At 41.5% G+C, this 17,686-nt stretch overlaps 1 protein-coding gene across 2 annotated transcripts in view; it reads right to left on the bottom strand.

The window, feature by feature from the left end:
* loxl2b (lysyl oxidase-like 2b) overlaps positions 1-17,686 on the bottom strand; it is a 44,756-nt gene that overhangs the window by 18,935 nt on the left and 8,135 nt on the right. Inside the window, exons 1-3 of one of the 2 annotated variants that reach the window (XM_056377012.1) lie at positions 7,020-7,175; positions 4,784-4,995; positions 260-476 (exon numbers count right to left, since the gene is read on the bottom strand). In XM_056377012.1, the coding sequence (XP_056232987.1) occupies positions 260-476; positions 4,784-4,995; positions 7,020-7,064 (474 nt within the window). In that variant the 5' untranslated portion in view covers positions 7,065-7,175. Of the gene's footprint in view, positions 1-259; positions 477-4,783; positions 4,996-7,019; positions 7,176-17,686 lie in introns of those variants that run through there. The other variant, XM_056377011.1, reaches the window with a different exon arrangement.

The following is a 17,686-nucleotide window of genomic DNA, read 5'->3' as shown; positions in this document are numbered from 1 at the left end:
TGGAAGTGGCTCATTATACGTAGACAATATTATTTCATATTTCTAAAATCTGTGCACAGAGAGTTAAAATACTGCTCCATGCCTGTTTAAGTCAGAACTGGAAAAGCCCCGGTTTCAGTCGAGGGTGTGTATTTTAGATTCAGAATAGCCTAAACTAAACAATGATGACAGATAATAAAAAGGATAAAAGAATAAAAATCATTTTTTGTCAGTTGTCTGAAACAAGTATAAACGCAGCCGTTTCCACAGGGACGGTTACCTCTTGTTTGAAAGCCTTCCTGAATCCCGTCATGGGCGTCGGGGAGAAGGCTCTGCCAGGCACGCAGCTCACCACCACGGGCAAGCCTTCAGCACAGGTGCCATTGGACTTCAGTGATGTGGCCTGGCCCAGTTTACAGCTGGACAAATGGGCTTCATTGCCAGTGCAGTTGACAGAGAAGTCCCAGTATGTGGGCTTCCTCCTGCGAGCAAACATTCTGCACAGATGGAGGAGAGAGAGAGAGGAGAGATTAATTAACTCTTTGGGGGATGAGAGGTCATTCATTTTCAACAAACTTGCTTAACAACTTGTGAGGCTTTATGTCGATCGTGTGTGATGTTCGGCTTGGAATTCTGCAGCCAAGTGGCAAAAAAGTAATTAATGCTGTTTTAAACATATGATGGTTTATGTTTAATCATGTCTGCACTCTTTTCTTAATTCATTTTAGTGCAATTTTTCCCTTTCAGGCAAGTACTGTGTACTGTGTAGATGGGAAAATAGGATTTGAACTTGCTCAGGGCAAAGAGACTGAACCTGCAGATGAATCTCTGCTGTTATACAAACTCATGAAATGCCAGTGTTTCAACTGATAATTAAAACATTAATCAAGATTTTAACTGAAATCCTCACAATGTTATATCTTGACACCATGAACCTAGACCTATGCTAATTACATTAGCATATTGCATAATTAATACCGAAAGCAAAAGGTTAGCCAACAGCTGGAGAGTTCATTATCTTCCATATGAACTTGAACAAACTGGGGTTAATGACACTCTTTCAGGCCTGCTGCGACGCTAATCTCTTGTACGTACAAAAAAAAAAAGGGATTAAAACAGGACAGGCAGCATTTGCTTTTCATTTGGGAGCTGGCGAGTAGGAAGCTGCAGACTGGAAGCTATCCAAGGCCCAATGTTCTAAACCACAGCCAGAGGACTGGCTCTGCTATCTCCTCTGCAATCTGAACACAGCCGTGATGCATATCAGGACCGTTCACATGGCGCGGTGACTGAACAAACTGGTGGTCCTGAGGCTGTGAGAGACGTCTTCTCATCAAAATCTCTTAACCCAGCGTTGATTCACTTGAATGTCACTATACACTTTTAACCTTTTATTTTAAATGGATGATAATGCACATCAATGTGGGCCTTTAAATAAAAGGATACGGCGATTTTACACATCGATGTCAATTTATGTATTCGCCACGGTAACTTCAACACAGCCTTTGAAAACAGTTGTATAATGTCTTTTGTGGCTCTGAGGGAGCTTTGTCAAGTCTGAGACCATAACTCAAGTGTCTTTACAGGAATCATCTCAACTTGGGTTACAAACTCTGGTCTCGGAGTTTAAAACACTATAGAGCCGTCTTACGGGTGGTTTTTGGAACTTGACCCATACTAAGAACAAGTGTGGAGCAGTTAGTGGTTTTTTCAGTAATGAATAATGCAAGGAATTACAATTTGAGATTCACTTACTAATCCAGGAATCCTCTATTATGTTGACATTGTGGGGGTCGACTTGTTTCCCTGTGTTACTGGGAGATTGTTTGGAGAGTTTTTTTCAATTTTGTCTCAGGGAAAATCAGAGGTGTGATGGTGCGTAAATGCAGGCATGCAGTCTGTACCCACCTCCGGTCAGAGGGATTTACCAAATACCTACATAAACCTAGCTACAGATACACATCAGTGCACATTTTGCAGACTACAGGCAATTGTGTTACAGTACAGCCGGCTAATCTGCGGTGTTTACTGCGCGTGGGAGATTTTTGTTCCCTGACTTTAGTCTTTAAGGCAGTGCCTCCCCACAGGCAACATACAGCAAGTATCCTGTTAAATCTGCAGCAAGCCTGAGGCGGGAAAGCTGCCTGAAGGAGACACACGGGGAACAGATGTCTCGCCTGTTGATGTTCCATAACTGCACAACTCACACAGCTCACACAACTACAAATGTTAGTGTCACTGATGTGTATTTCAACACAATATGCATGTTATTAGTATTAAAATTAGACCATATTATCATCCCTATTGTCAGCATCAGTTTTACTATTTAAAAACTGTTTTAGCATCACTGTTTATTTCTTGTGTTTCCAGCATTTCCTTCCCCCTGTGTCTCCTGAGCTCTTCTTTCTCTCTCTGTATGTGTGTGTGTCTATGTTGGTGGCAAGGTGCACCTCTCTCTCTCTCCCAGCTCCATGATCGCTGATCAGCCCCAGTTTCTTCATCAACTCATCACAAGATCGTTGTTTCAGCCGGTTTGGTTAGTGCCCGTTAACGGGCCTCTTTTGTAACGGTGTAATCCTTTGTAATTGTGTAATCTAAGATTTGTTCCTTTCTCGAAGTTAACCTTTGTCTCCCTGTGTCCCAGGATCATCACCTGCCTGCCAACCAATCATACCGCCATCAACCCTCTGCTCTTCGCTGCCTGCTTCCCAGTTCATCATCCTTAGATAATATTCTGGGTTAAAACAATGAATAATTGTAAGTTTGTGGAACGAAACATAAAATCTTCAACTTAGAAAACGAGCCATGAATTCTTCACTTTCATATTTCATAAATACATTCAATTTAAATACGACGTCCTTAAAGTGAGTCCGGTTAAAGCTAAACCAGAAGCTACACAGAGGCACCGTAATCAAGATTATGAAACTGCGGCAGCCCTTGGCGCTGTGTCCTCGGCCGTTTTAATGGACAGCCTGTAAAAACACACTGCACGTTTCATGGGCCTGAAGCAGGAGCAGGAGCAGGCTGACACGTAGATGGAAAGTTAAGGAGCCGTCACGCTCTGCTGTGGTTACCTAAAGCAGAGGAAACTTCCAGCCCAGGCAGACAGTAAATTCAAGGTTAACTCGAGTGCTGGAAGTTTTATGGCACGCTGCGATTAACCTGTGGCCGCTTGGCTGCAAGCTTCTTCGTGTAAGCAAGATTTAGCTCCCTCAGCCACACATTACCACAGCTTTGTGGAATGCACTGATGTTGGATATACAAGAGTCAGGCTGGGCTTCAGTGTATAAGGACATATGATGTCAAACATGTAACGCACACATTGGAAGGAGTCTTGCTAAATTTTGTAAATTTGTGATTGTTGGACCTTTGCTTAAATCTCAGTGTTCAAGGGTTCAGCTGTACACTTCACTGTGAATTGAACCCAGGTATTTTTACGAAATGGTCTCTTTTAACCATAGAAATGAGAGTCAATACATATCTATTACATGTTCATATTCATTTAACATCTTAATATTACAAAAAGTCAGTGGAAGTTCTAGTTCTTAGCATCCTGATGGCAGAGTAGTGAGTGGTCAAGGGGTTAAAAATATATAGCTAATTTAGTTCAGGGCCCTGATGAGCTGACTAAGAAGTCTGAAGTTTTGAGTGTCAGGTTGAGGTTGGAAATGTAACCCAGCACATAGTCAAATCATTTCCACCATGAAACTTGACATCCCTCCTCAGAGTTCACATGTCAGGTGAAATGTTTAGTTTCAGTGAACTGACATGAGATTTTCCTCACAAGGCAGGCCAACCACGGCGAAACAGACATCCGCCCCCAGAGCGCGCAGGAGCTCCAGGTTCACCATGTGTCAGTGGAGTTGTAGAAAAAATAAATTACTTGCAAATTTGGTTTTCTAAATTTGGAATATGCACCACTGCCGCACAGTATCAAAATAAATAAGAAGCATCATTACATCATTCTGACGCCTGACTTGTAGAGCAGTGCTTTCCAGACTCAGGGTTGTTGCTTTCTCTCTCGTGAATATCCAGGTGTTTCAGACCTTTTTGCTGAACTAGTTACAAACCAAAAAGCTTTACTGTTGTTGAAGGACCCTGAGTCGAAATCTAGTTTTAGCAACTTTGCTTTTTAGGTGCTTTAGTTTGAATACTAGGTGTATATTCTTAAAGGCGTGGCCCACCGATTTTACATATTAAAATCTGTATACTCAGGAGAACTGGGGTGCTGGCAGGAGCTTTCCAAAGCCTGAGGAATAACCCTGATGATGTCATTGAGGTTAAACAGGATTTGGGGAGAGGAGTTTGAAAGAGTAGGATCTAGTATTTTTGGAGCTGGATCCTGAGACTAGCATCCTGCAACATACGAGATCACACATAAATATGAAAAGAATGTAGCCTCTGTTTAAGGTGGTGTAGAAAATAAATCTCTGGAGCCACTGACAGTTTCATCAATGTCAGTGCAGCCAGATATCTCCTCGTTTTGATGCACTTTCCTGTAGGGATGTGAGTGTTTGTCACCTCGTCAAGAAACTTGCACTGAAGCCAAATCCAGATCACATATATACATTCATGTTTTTGTATTTATGTTGGGCTGAGGGTGTCTGGTTAACACGTAATTACCAATTTGTGGGTGTGGTAAAGCGATGACCATCTGCACAGAGCTGGATTTTGTTATTATCCAACAATACACCCACTGAGTCACGGCATTCATTCGGTGGCCACATTGTTCCAAACCCTAAATCCCACTCTCCTCTTTGAGTCACCCAGGACCACACATACTGTACTATGGTGGAATACTCACTTGTAGACTCTGGCATTGTACTTCCTCTCCCCGGGGAAGCCAAACATGCCACAGATGACTCTGCTGTTGAACTGGGTCCACTCAGTGTTACAGATCTGCTTCCATTTACCACCATCCTTGACCTCCACGTAGCCCTCGGTTACAGGGATCCGCTTACGGTACGATGACAGAATTGGTCGGATGCGCGCGTCCTCCACTTGAATATCAAGGTTCTGTGGACAATATTTAGAGAAATGTGCACATAGGTCAAGAAACAGTGCAAATGATGCCTGTTGCTCTTATGGGCATGTAAGTTGTCATGGAAACTATGCCCTTGTGTTTTTGTGTAACAACCAAACATTTAAAGTAATTAAATAATCATTTGGTGTGCTTCTAGGTAACTGACATAGTGTATGTTCATGTGAGAATACAGTACATCAGCTCTGCGTAAGTCTCGTGAACCTCCATGTGATGGAGGCATGCTACACATCACATCTGTCGAGCACTTCCTGTGTTACATAACATGCAATCAAAGACGTTTAACCCCCCCCATCCAGACTGTAACCACAGCTGCTCAGCTCTCTGCGCGCTGCTTGTAAATCTTCTCCAGATTGCTCAAACATTTTTACAGTGAATCACCTTATTAATGCTAAACACCGTGACTGACTGCACTGCAACTGTTTTTGGCCTTAAAAGCCAAAGGTATCAAAGGGTTTCCACGGTAATATGTGCAACACATTTTAGTGTCTTGCTGGAAAGCAGCCAATAAAGAAGAAAAATGCTCAAAAACAGCACTGTGAGCAGACATGCAGTTGGAGATAATTAAGACGCTGCGTTTTTTTTCCAAGCGCCTCATGTCTACATCATCATCAACCACAGGCTCGAGCAGGACAGGCTCCACACTCCTGAGACAGAACACAAGTTGTTTTGTGTTGGTGTCCTTGAAGGTTTCACTTTTATGAGTCCAAGTAAGATTGCACGCTTGTGTTCCATTAACGCAGACTATTCTAAGTGATGAATGATGACTACCTCAAGCCATTATTAGGGTTTTTCCTCAGTGTGGGGTCTAGTTGCCATGAAGGGTGGCAATCAGTCGACCTGCCCTGGCTTGGGCCAAGGGTTTTTCCGCTGCACCTCACAGCAAGAAAAAGTAGTTTACCTGTACCAACAACGAGCTCTACTGACGTCTTGACAACAGAAGTATCCTGTGGGTTCACCAGTGGCTGAAACTGATCAGTGAACGGTAAAATACGGCTGATATCTGACAGTATCAGAGTGAAGCTAAACACCGACAGCAAAGATATTCAGGTAGAAGTTACACAAGTCCTGACAGCTGAACACAGAAGCTTCACAAACAGATCTCTCTCTAGTCTCCAGCACTGTTCAGCTGCTGAGGACAGAGGAGACCAGCCGCGCACGTCATCACGGCTTGGCGCGGCACGGCTTAAGCACACCAACCTGGGCTGTTGGAAAAACCCTACGTGTGCAGAATATGACATCTTCACATTTTTGTTGGAGGAAAAATTATATAATCTCCAAAAGAAAAAAAAATGGCTCAGTCTATACATGTCCAATGCTGCCTTTCATGTCTTTCTGGATATTACTACTGGGAGGCTCCGTAGTCAGGAATGTTGAAATTGGCAAATGGCTTTAAACATACAGGATGATCCTAAAAAATATTAGTGTAGTGGTAAGTGTATAACTCGCATAGTCACATAAACAGACTATTTGTAAAGACTTAAAGCTGCACCAATCAATATTTTTCCAACAACGGATGAAATGTTTAATGGTAAAGGTCATAGCGATGAGCACACAGAGAATTATCCACAAGCAGTACCCCTCAAAATCTCTTCTTTTAACCCTCCCACCCCCTGCTCCTCCTAAGGGACCACGAGTTACATAGGGTTCTCTGATTGGTCCAGTAACTGCAGCCGTAGTTACGAAAACACCAAGATGATTTCTTACTTTCTCGTTTCCACCACTTTGTACACACTTATCGACATACACACATATCCAACCAAATGACTGATTGGTTGATTAATTGATTGATTGATTGATTGATTGATTGATGATTCGTGATTGATTACATTAAGATCAACAGCTTTTTACTGTGTTTCAGCCCATAGTTTGGGTTTTTACGGCCATCAGTTTTCATCAGGCCCTGAGGGCTCAACACACTGCATCTTAAGAAAACACATGCAAACAGACAAAACACAAACAACTTCAGAAAAACAACACATGCGCTGCAAATACTCACAACACAACGGAAATGTTTCCAGTGGACACAAACGGTAGAGTGCATACTACGAAGGCGTAATCCAAACCGCGGCGACTCGGCTTCAAGTCCAACCAGTGGCCCTTCGCTGCATCTTACCCTCTCTCTCTCTCCCTGACTTTCCTGTCTCTCTCTCTCTCACTCTCACTATCGTAATTAAAGCAAAAAATAACTTAAAAAGAAAAAAGTGATGAACCCAGCTGGGACGCACTTATTGTTCAACGCCCAATTGTGACTTTTGAAGTTAAAAGCATTGAACGAAGTGCGTCCCAGCCAGGTTCATCACTTTTTACTGTCCCCCTGGAAACACGTCCGTTGTGTTGTGAGTATCTGCAGCGCATGTGTCGTCAAATTGATGAAGATGTTTTCTGAAGTTGCTTGTGTTTTGTGTATTTGCCTGTGTTTTCTTAAGTTGCATTGCTTTGAGCTCTCAGGGCCGCTGTCATTTTCAGCGAGGACAAAGTTTGTGAACATAGTGAAGCATTTAGCAGCTAAAGAGACAGATATTTAACGAACTAACAGCAGTTGGTGGAAGCCAGAACAGAGCTAAAAGGAGAGTGAATATTGGATTACATTTGTCAAACGGCCAGAAACACTTGCTACCTGTCTGATAGATGTGTATAGGAAACAATTTGCTAACGCATTCAGTATAACAACTTTATAAAGCCATATGTTGTGACTACAACTAGTTCTGCTGCTCCAATAAAAATCAAACTGATGCTACTTTAATTGTTCAAAAAAACCCACCTCCTCCACTTCATGTGACAAGGGGGGTAAATTCCAGCAATCACCATAATAAAATGTACATTTATTGGCATTTACTGGTTTAGCTGCTACAAGTTGTCGTGTTAGCATGGACATTTTTGGTCACATATGGCGGACTATCTGCTTAAACAGGCCCCTGCCTGGGCCTCTGAATTACTCAGGGCATTCCCCCTACACCCTGTGGTGCACATGGCTAAGGTGTTTCTGTAATGTAAATATGTATAATATGTCAGCATCAGTCCACTAGAGACACATGGAGGATTTCAGTGTCTGTTTTTTCTGATTAGGTACGTTGATCAATTCCATCAAGTTTCCATCTTGAACTGTGACTTTGATAGTCTAATCAAGAATGAGTGCTTTACCAATAAGCATAGAAGAGAGTTATCTGAGCATCTAAGAAGACAGACTCAGTCTGTATGCTGTCAAAAAAAAAAAAAAAAACCCAAGCCTTTCCTCTCAGACTTTTTGCAGGGATTAAATAAACATGTTCTTCTCCCATAGACCTAACCCACATTCTTGTGCTACGTGACAGTGTAGGCTGAGGGGAGGGAGCTGAGTCTGGCTTGGGGGGGATGCGGGGGGGGGGGGGGGGGGGGGGGTGCACGTTGCTTTGCTCAACAGATGGACTGCCACAAACTCCTCTCATACACAGCCAAGAAGAAGCTAGACATCAAATAATGAGAAAGGAGGGTTTCCTAAATTGGCATTTACCTCCAGGGAAATGGCAGATGCTACCAGAGTGAAAACTACCAATCATCAGTCTTTCTAACCTCTGCTATTTTCTCCCAAAGATAACCACATTAATCATTCTGGTTAGAGGCAACACGGTCTGGACTGCAGAGGATATAAAACTGTATACAGGGTGAAATCATGGAACATGATAATGACTGGAAAAGTGGGGATGGTGACCTTGTCTGGGTTTACTGGATATATAGTACATGACTCAGTGGCAGAAGCAAATAAACGCAAACTGACGAAACATTCAACCAAACAGGACACTGAGGCACTGAGGCATTGCTATGAATATGTGTGTGTTCAAATATCAAGACTTAAAGTTATAATATGTATCTTTTCCACATTAAAATGTTTAAAATCCACTAGACCTATGTTACCTATTTTTCAGTTGTGTTCTTACATTATCCCGAACGTTTTCATCAATTTTCAGCCGTGATTTTAATCATGGTAACTGTCCGTTTCATTTGGTCGCCTGTCAGTGATGTCATATCCCCTACGTGCATGCATCGAACCCTAACCCTAAACCTCCTGAACGACTTCAACGAATCCAAACCGGGAGAAGCTGACAGCAATGGTGGTGAAGACAACGACTCCCATGATTCCACGCTACTTAAAAAAAAAGTTTTGATTGAGAGACCCCAAGCAGCAGAAGTTACATACTGTGCATTTAATGTCAGATAAACAAAACATACTGCATAACATTTTCCCAATCACAGTTTCACTCCCCAGTTTCACTACATACAGGAAAGTTTATTTAAAAACCTGAAAAGAAATACGATTTTTTGAGTATGTTTCAAAGTCAACACATGAGAGACTCAACTTGTTCCTTGGTTGGCTCACGTGCCAGCTCCCCGCCTCCCCCTCCTCATACCTCTCCCATCCATTTAATCTCCCTTAATTAATTTCCTGTTTAGTGCTCAGATCAGTTCGGTCCTCACGTGTCTGTTTGCAGACAAAAAAAAAAAATCACCATTCGACTGCAGAGAAGAAGAGGTTTCTAACATGTGTGCCTTGTTTTGGCACACTCTAGGGAGGAGGGGGGCTTCCTGAGTCTTTGCTTGTCCAGTAAGAGAAGTGGCACAGATGGAAAAGCCATTAGTGGGATGGGTTGAACAGGAGAGGTGAAGGGACCTCATCTGTTGCAACCCAGCTCTGATTCAGAGGCTACTTTGAGGTTTTACTTTTCGTTTTCTATTTTAAAAGTTCCTTTATTGCTTCAAGCCTTAATTTCTCGATTTAAAAAAGCACTACACTCTGGTCATGTAATCTCTTTCACTAAACATTAAATACTGAACTTCCTCATGTGACCAGGAGGCCACAGATACAAGAGGCAACCCTTTCTTTCCTAAAACACTGCAGCTGTCGAGTAAACTCATGGAAATGGAAAACAAGCAGTGGTTCTGTAGGAATCAAATGTGAATCTTATGACTACATCAGTGGTGTACTTACACTCACTGTATGTTAAAGTTGCATTGATTCATTCCTTGACCACTTTAGGGCAAAATAACAAGCTGAACATATGAGCAACATTAGCATTCATTTGGAGTGATGCTTCTGTACACCTGATGAGTAAGTCCAATATTTAGTCTGATTTTATCTCAGTTTTGGTCTCCACCAACTTGTGAGAAAAAATATTTGGCTCTTTAGCTGCTACATGTTCGACCTCCCACATCAACTTGTTGCTAATTTTGTCTGTCTGCTGTTTGGTGCTGGGCAAGTAACACACAGTGGGTTATATGTGTTTTATAGGGGCTATGGGCGTTTTTTTATTGTTAGCTGAAAACAGCTGCCTGCTGTGGCTGGAAATCAGGCTGACACAAAAACAGCTGTAAAACCAAAACAATGAGCTGAAAAATGCTAAAATGCTCTGTAGCTACAGCTGAGAGCAACTGAAAGGTTGAGCGATAATACAGCAACGTGTGACCACTTTCACATTGCTGATCCATTGTTGAAAATGCATTGGTAAAATTATTGATTAGTGCAGCTTTAATATTCCAAGTAGCTAACAAAGGTTAAAACCCTCCATGGAGCGCAGGGGGTCTGCAGAATTGAGAGACAGTTTTCTCAGGTTTACCACTATGAGCAGCACTACTTACATCAAGCAGAATGACATCATCTTTATCGGTGAAAGCCTCAGTGATCAGAAGATGGCAGGTTAAGAGTATGAGAATATTTTACACTCACTCACTCCCTGAATGAGCTTCAGCATTCAGACTGCTGACAAAAACTGCCATGACTTATGGCTGCAATAGGGACGTACTGAAGTGATTTAATGCCAGCTTGTCTAAGGACCACAGGACATAAATATAAAGGAAAGTACAGCTGGGGAACAAGCTATGAATCACATCAAAGCAGGGGAGTCACCACTGGTTTTAAAGGTTGTCACAGAATGATGTAAACCTTAATTAAAGACTAGAAACAACTTAACGAATCAATCACATATTGCTTAATTGACGAACCTACACAGTAATCATTCCCTTATTCTCTCCATGCAAATACACATGAAAACCACCCATTAAATGAAGTTTTTATTAAAAGCAGAGCAGGACTATTTGTTAATGTTACCACGATTGATGATAGAAGTTTTGTGGAATAACTTGCACCATATACTGTAAGTCCAGAAAACTCCTTTTAACTGGTGCCTGTGCCTGGATGATTAAAGCTGCTCTCTCAAGAGTTACCACTGTATTAAGTGCATTTACTGTAACCAAGACTACTGAACTTCTGCTGAACAGTTGCCACTGTGACCTTAAGTGGAGATTACATTACATCTTACTGAATTTCCCCATATTTTCCAAAATTCTCTTACGGGGCCAATGTGTTAGAATTGGTCAACTGTGGAAATCCAACTCGAAACAAACAGGGGGCAGCATATTACCAGAAAGCCGGGGGGTGTCCACGCCTCTCTTAAGAAGCAAGGTAATTCGTTCTTTGGTCTCTCCTCCCCCATCCCCTTCCCCTGTGCCATAGTTGGACTCGCAATCAGGCAGACCAGGACAAATCCCAGTGGGTTCACAGACTGTCAGAAAATCCATAAAGTTTTTGTTCTCCCTGTCATCGTGGTGTACCAGAGAGTGTGCCGGGCTCACTGGCCACTCATAACCAAGTTTTAACCATCACATTCATGTTGAGTTAATGTTAGGTAAAAGTCTTAACCTCAACAAAGGGCAGTTTTTGACATGTTGCCAAACCTGCATGGATTGAGGGAATAGTTTTCCACAAAGGTTTACCTCGCAATCTGATTATGTAACTGTTAGTAATTTTCTTTTGCTGTTGTTGTTGTTAGACTGACGATGACGATTCAATAACCAGTCTGCCCAGTCAGAGAGACAGGGAAGATGTAGAGGCGGCAGAGGAACAAAATATATACGTCTTTGACACCACGTCAAAACCTTTTTCTTCACATTCTGTTGAAAGTCTTAGTTCATTTTTGAATGTTTTCAACTAAAATACTTATATTGCCTCTTAAAGTAAGTTGCTTTAAGGATATCATTCATCAGATGCTGATACCAGACCAAGTTGGGTTGTAGAAACCTCTGAGTGTGCTGCACAGATCAAGTGAGTGTTTTAAGCTCATGAATTCAGCTTTTCATTTCTAAGAGGAACAATGTGTTATTTCTCCTTGTTAAAACAACAATCTGACTTGAACGTGTGGAAGCTCAAATAATCAATAATAATGTTTTAAAGGTTAGGATCCGATTTTCAAAGTAACCAATCCTCTTCTCCAAACTTGCCATCATATAATGCCTTCAGAGCACAATCTCACTGTAATGGGTGGGGGACAAAATTGCTCCAGAAGTCGGCATTAACCAAAATCAAGTGGGTATTTTCCAAAGTTACAGTTGTTTTAGGCCAGAGTAAAGCAAGAAAACATCTATTTTTAGTTTGTCAAATGGAAAGAATCTTGTTGCCTCAGATTTTACAGTTAAAAGTAAGTTGCAAAAATATTCAAGTCATTCCCTGTGAACCACTATTTGTGTTTCCTCTCAGGTGAAACCTTTTTCCATCGTTCTTATGCTGTTGTTCTGAAAACCCTGAAGGACAGGTTCCTTCTAGCTTTACTGGATGAAGGGAAGTCTCTGAAGAAAGGGGGGACGGCCAAAGTCATTGGACACAAACCTCAGCTCAGCCTCTACTGTTTTCAGTAACTACCGTATTGTACATAAGTCCTATACAGGCCACAGTAAAGACTTCACTTGCCAGAAAAAACAAAGTGCATGGAGCTTAGGAACATATGGTTCCAATAGAGGTCTTCAACAACTCTCTCAGCCAGCAGAAATCACCTCACATCCGCAGCAGAATAAGACGCTGGGTTCACATACAGTGTGGTATTTAGTTACAAGCCGTTTTCTGAGAATGTTCGAGAGCCCACAGTCATTTTCAGCTTCGTCTGTTGTTCTCAACATTTTTACAAGTCCCCCTCTTGAAGAACCAGGCCTAATATCTAGTCTTTCTCAAGAGACGGTGATTGCTCCACCAGCTGCGACACAAGTTGAGGATGATGTGTTTTCGCACAGTGTTTACAGAATGCAGAGAATGTTGTGTCGCAGTGTGCATTTCCTCCTTTAGAGTCGATTAAAAGAACCTTTGTTAACTAACCCAAAACAGATGTTTCACAGAGTCGTGACGAGCCCCGAGCTGAAGTGCAACTCATGAAGACAATGATTGAATGGAATTGAACTGTTTTCTATAAAATTAAAGCTTAAGCGACGTTAAAACAAGCGGAAAACAAAGACACTCTTGGATGTGACTGCGGGGTACAAGGATCTGGATGGTAGTGTTGCTGGTCTCATTTTGTGTTTCAAATTAAAAGAATTGCTATCTGTTGACAGCAAAATAAATCATAAACGTTTGAGCTGAAAAAGTTTACAGTGTGACAAACCCAACTAAATAAATACACAACAGATGTTTTAACTGATGAACCAATATTCAGAAATGAATCTACACAGCTGTTTTTCTCAGTTGCTCCTCTGTACTGCATGTCAGTGGTTTTCACCATCAGACAGAGCCACAAACAAAAAAACCTGAGCACACACAGCTGTAACTAAGGCATTAACTTGTGTACATTTGCTAAAATACCTGTATTTGTCCTTTCAAATGTAATTTAGCAAACACATATAGATCATATTATATCTGAATCATATAATGTGTTAGAGAAAGAAGCCTAAATCACTTTTTTAGTCATATCCAGTGAGGTGTATATTCCAAGATGCCAACATAAGTTATCTTAAGAGAACACATCCAACCCAGATCCATTGACAGATTTTAAAACAAGACAAGCCATGCTAGCAGCTCTTTGAATTTTAGTACATATTAGCATATTAGCATTTTTCAATTAGCACTAAAGATGCAATAAGTAGGCTACACCTGCAGCTGATGGAAATGTCATGAGTTTTGCAAGTGATTGGTCATCAACCAAAGTACGAGACAAGTTCAAATTCTCTCTTAAAGATTGGCGCTGGATGAAAAGTTTGAGAAACAGTAGCAGAACTCTAAGGTTTGTGCCAATGTGTGAAAAGTAAGTGAAAAAGTTGAGCTGCTGGAATCGCTTGATGAAATGTCAGAGGATCACTAAAGTTAATACCATTTATCCTCTGGGCAACACTGGACATCCACACCACATTTAATTGCAATCCATCCAAAAGTTAACGAGACCTTTTTGCTAGAAAACAGAAATGTCAAGTATGGTTGAGGATGATGGGACTTTCATTAGCTTTGCACATACCTGGTTATAAACCAAATCATTGGAGAAATTAAAAGTTTGACCTGCAGGTGGCACAAAATGAAAAGTCATGGGATCAACAAAGTTATTTGACTTCTTCCTGGACAGGACATGAAGGTCTGTACTCAAAATTCATAGTTGTTGGGATATGTCAGTCTTAACTAAAGTCACTGAATGATACAACCAACATCATCATTCCTAGCACCACACTAGCTGCTGAAAAATCCACTAACTAGCTTTGAAATATTAGTTTAACAAAACATTTCCAGCTCAGTCAGAATCCTGTGCTTAGTTTTCAATATGGTTTATAATGTATCTGAAAATGTAACTAAGCTTGACTTCAGGACAATCCTTTTGTTATATGTAACACATTGTGACAGAGAAGACAAAAGAAGAACAGCAAATTAAAGGCCCCATATTGTATAAAGGTAGATGTCCATGTGTTGTTTGATCATAAAGCAGGTCTAGGTTCTATATTAATTCTGTCAAAGTATCAAAGCGCTCAGACCACAGAGAAATGCACACAGCCTGTATTCAGAAACTGAGCCTTATAATGAGCTGTCGGGACTTCTGTAACTTTGTGATGTCACAACAAAGCAGTCGCGCGCCCTCAGCCACACCCCAAGCCCTACCCACCTGGACCCACCATCCAACCGTGCAGGATGTGTTTACCAGAAATGTGCTATATTTTTATTCAATCACTCAAACAGTCAACCAATCAGAGGAGAGCCTCAGAGCTTCTCTTCCGATTGGCTCATCGACCTGTTTTTTGCTAGAGCTCCAAAGAGTAACCTAAGAGAGGAGATGTAAAACTACATTAAGATGGATTTTGGTGCTTAAAACCACAAATATATCTTCTTATGGATCAATACTTCAAATAAAACACTGTAAAACAGTAAGGACAGTATTGACCTTTTAGAACTTCTATTCCAATTTTAACATTAAAAAAAACAGTCAGAACAATCAAACTTAACTGTTAACAGTTAAAACCTCGAAATCCATGTTTCTTTAAAAAATTCACCATCTGCAAAAGCAAGCTCCGCCCTGTGTGAGCTGCTCCATCCACTCTGATGTCAGATGACGACTTAATTTTAGAATCTCCAGAGGCTAAACATCCGTCTGCATAGTACTGCGGGAATGTGATGCCTCTGGGTGAAAGCTTTTACGAAACCACAGAAACATCTTCTATCTATCGTATGTGAAAAACAATTAAACAGTTAAAACCATTTTAAGATTGTGACACAAAGGGCAGGCATTTATGAGTCCAAGTTCACAGTACAAATGTGCAGAAGGGTTGACAAGGTGATTTATGGCGCCATACCCCGATATGATTGGAGGTTTACACCAAGGAAAGTGGAAGATTTGACCTTAACGCCTCAGAGGGAAAAAATGACTTAGGAGAGGAAAATGGGAGCTGTAAACTCTGCTTGTGGGGACTTCATTACTTGTGAGAGAGAGAGAGGGCAGTGGAGAATGAAAGGAAGGAGGAAAACAAGGAGAAAAGATGCAGAAAGAAGAAAAGAAACAAAGAGCAGATATCTTGATATATGGTTCTGTTAATCCCCACAGTGAGATTTCATCTCTACCTGTTCAAACACAACGCCCACAGAAGATTTGTCAGGACAGGACCGCAGATCAACAGCGGTAAACTGAGCAGGGCAGCATGGGATGTAGCCTGTAGGCATCTGTTATCAAAAAGATCATCTTCCGAGATCAATTCCAAATTTGAGCTGTGATCACATGTTGTGCTGGTTTTACTGAAGGGCTTTACTTAAAGTTTTGTTTTAGTAGCACAAGGGTGGCGCTCTACTTTCCAATTTCCAATTGGGTAACTTCATCCTCACTATTGAGAGGCTGGAACCAGGTAATATCTGTTTTTTATTTTGTGAAGAAATTACTTTAAAAAGTGACTGGTACATATTCCACAGTGGAAATTAAGGTTAGTAGAGGGGTAGGTAGTAGGAGGTAGTAGAATATAAAAATATAAATGTAATAGAATATAATAAAAATATAAAAAGTTCAACATTACCACCCTTTTTTCACTCCCCTTTCAAAAGCTTTTGATGACTTATAATTGAGGATGTTTGCACTAAAAATGGCTCCAACGATTACAATTCTCAGCCATAATTACATCTCTCCAGACTTCCTACACTGCTGACAGACATTTCTATATGCTCCTTTGTGAAGCCAGTCTCCATTTAAATTACCATTTCCCCATAATGTCAAATGGCTAAGAATATTCCTCTCTCACAGGCTGCTCCTCCTAGATTTTTCTAGCTGCTGTTTATGCGAACTTCATCTGACTGCATCACTGTTCACATCATTTGGATAAATGGGGCAGCCTGTTGGACCACTGTGGAAATGGGAACTGCCAAACATCACATTTCATAAACCCCCGAATTTCTTAATGTTGAGGTTGGTTTGAAATGGAATGTAATGCATGCGTGTGTGAACACAGGTCAGACCTCAGAAACTCTCTGCAGCCAGTTCTACATAAACTGGAACGCCGAGACGAGGCAGCAGACTTTCCTCAAAGCACGGCAGGGAATATATAAATAAACACTGGAGAGATGCCGTGCTAAATATTCCAGAGACGCGGCACTGAACACTGGGTGTCAACCTGCATTGTTTACTGTCCAGCTGACTGAGACACTGTGCTAAATATGGAGTCAGTGGAATCCATGCAAAACTCATGAACTTTCCTGACCACATAAGAACAGATTCATAAAACAAGATGTTTGTTTTCTTTAGGTTTACAAGTTGGTTAAAAAAACTGGCTCAAAATGAAACACCTCTTCTTTTATTTCAAGAATGTGAGAAGACGAAGCACAAGCAGAGAGGGACCTGAGCACACAGGTCAAAGGTCGGCGACACATGCTTGCAAGGCTTCATGTTTCACCTCCCTCTTAGCTCACTCTCTGAGTATTTCCTTTGTGGGTGACTTTGCTGAGGCTGCCATCACCTGAGAAAGCAGTGGTGTCTCCACATGCAGGCTCCTCAGCACTGCCAAAGCCTACTAATCATCCCATACCACACAACCCCCAACGACATGTCGTCATGGCGGCCATTACACACCATAAAGTGCCTGGGTGAGTCACCAGATTACCACTTCCAGATGATAAAACCGGGCCTCGGCTGTGCGGCAGCAGGGACCGGTTGGCTGTGTTTTACATGCGCGGAGATCACGTGACTTTTAGTGAATGGAAAAGCTGAGTCTGATTTTTTTTTTGTTTTTTTCAGCTGCTATCCCAGCTCGACTCCAGACGTCTAGACCTCTCCAGGCGCGCTCTCCCAGGAATCCTAATCTTTACCTTTTGTCTCTGTAAAGCTCTGAGCAGGAAGTCGCAGCTTGAATGGAGAAACTCCACCAATCACACATATCAAGGTCTGTTTACATGTGTTGGGAAAGAACCACTGTGTATGTGAG

Source organism: Seriola aureovittata, chromosome 5, assembly GCF_021018895.1.
Source record: "Seriola aureovittata isolate HTS-2021-v1 ecotype China chromosome 5, ASM2101889v1, whole genome shotgun sequence".
Classification (NCBI taxonomy): Eukaryota; Metazoa; Chordata; class Actinopteri; order Carangiformes; family Carangidae; genus Seriola; species Seriola aureovittata.
This window is presented reverse-complemented; position numbering and strand designations above follow the sequence as displayed.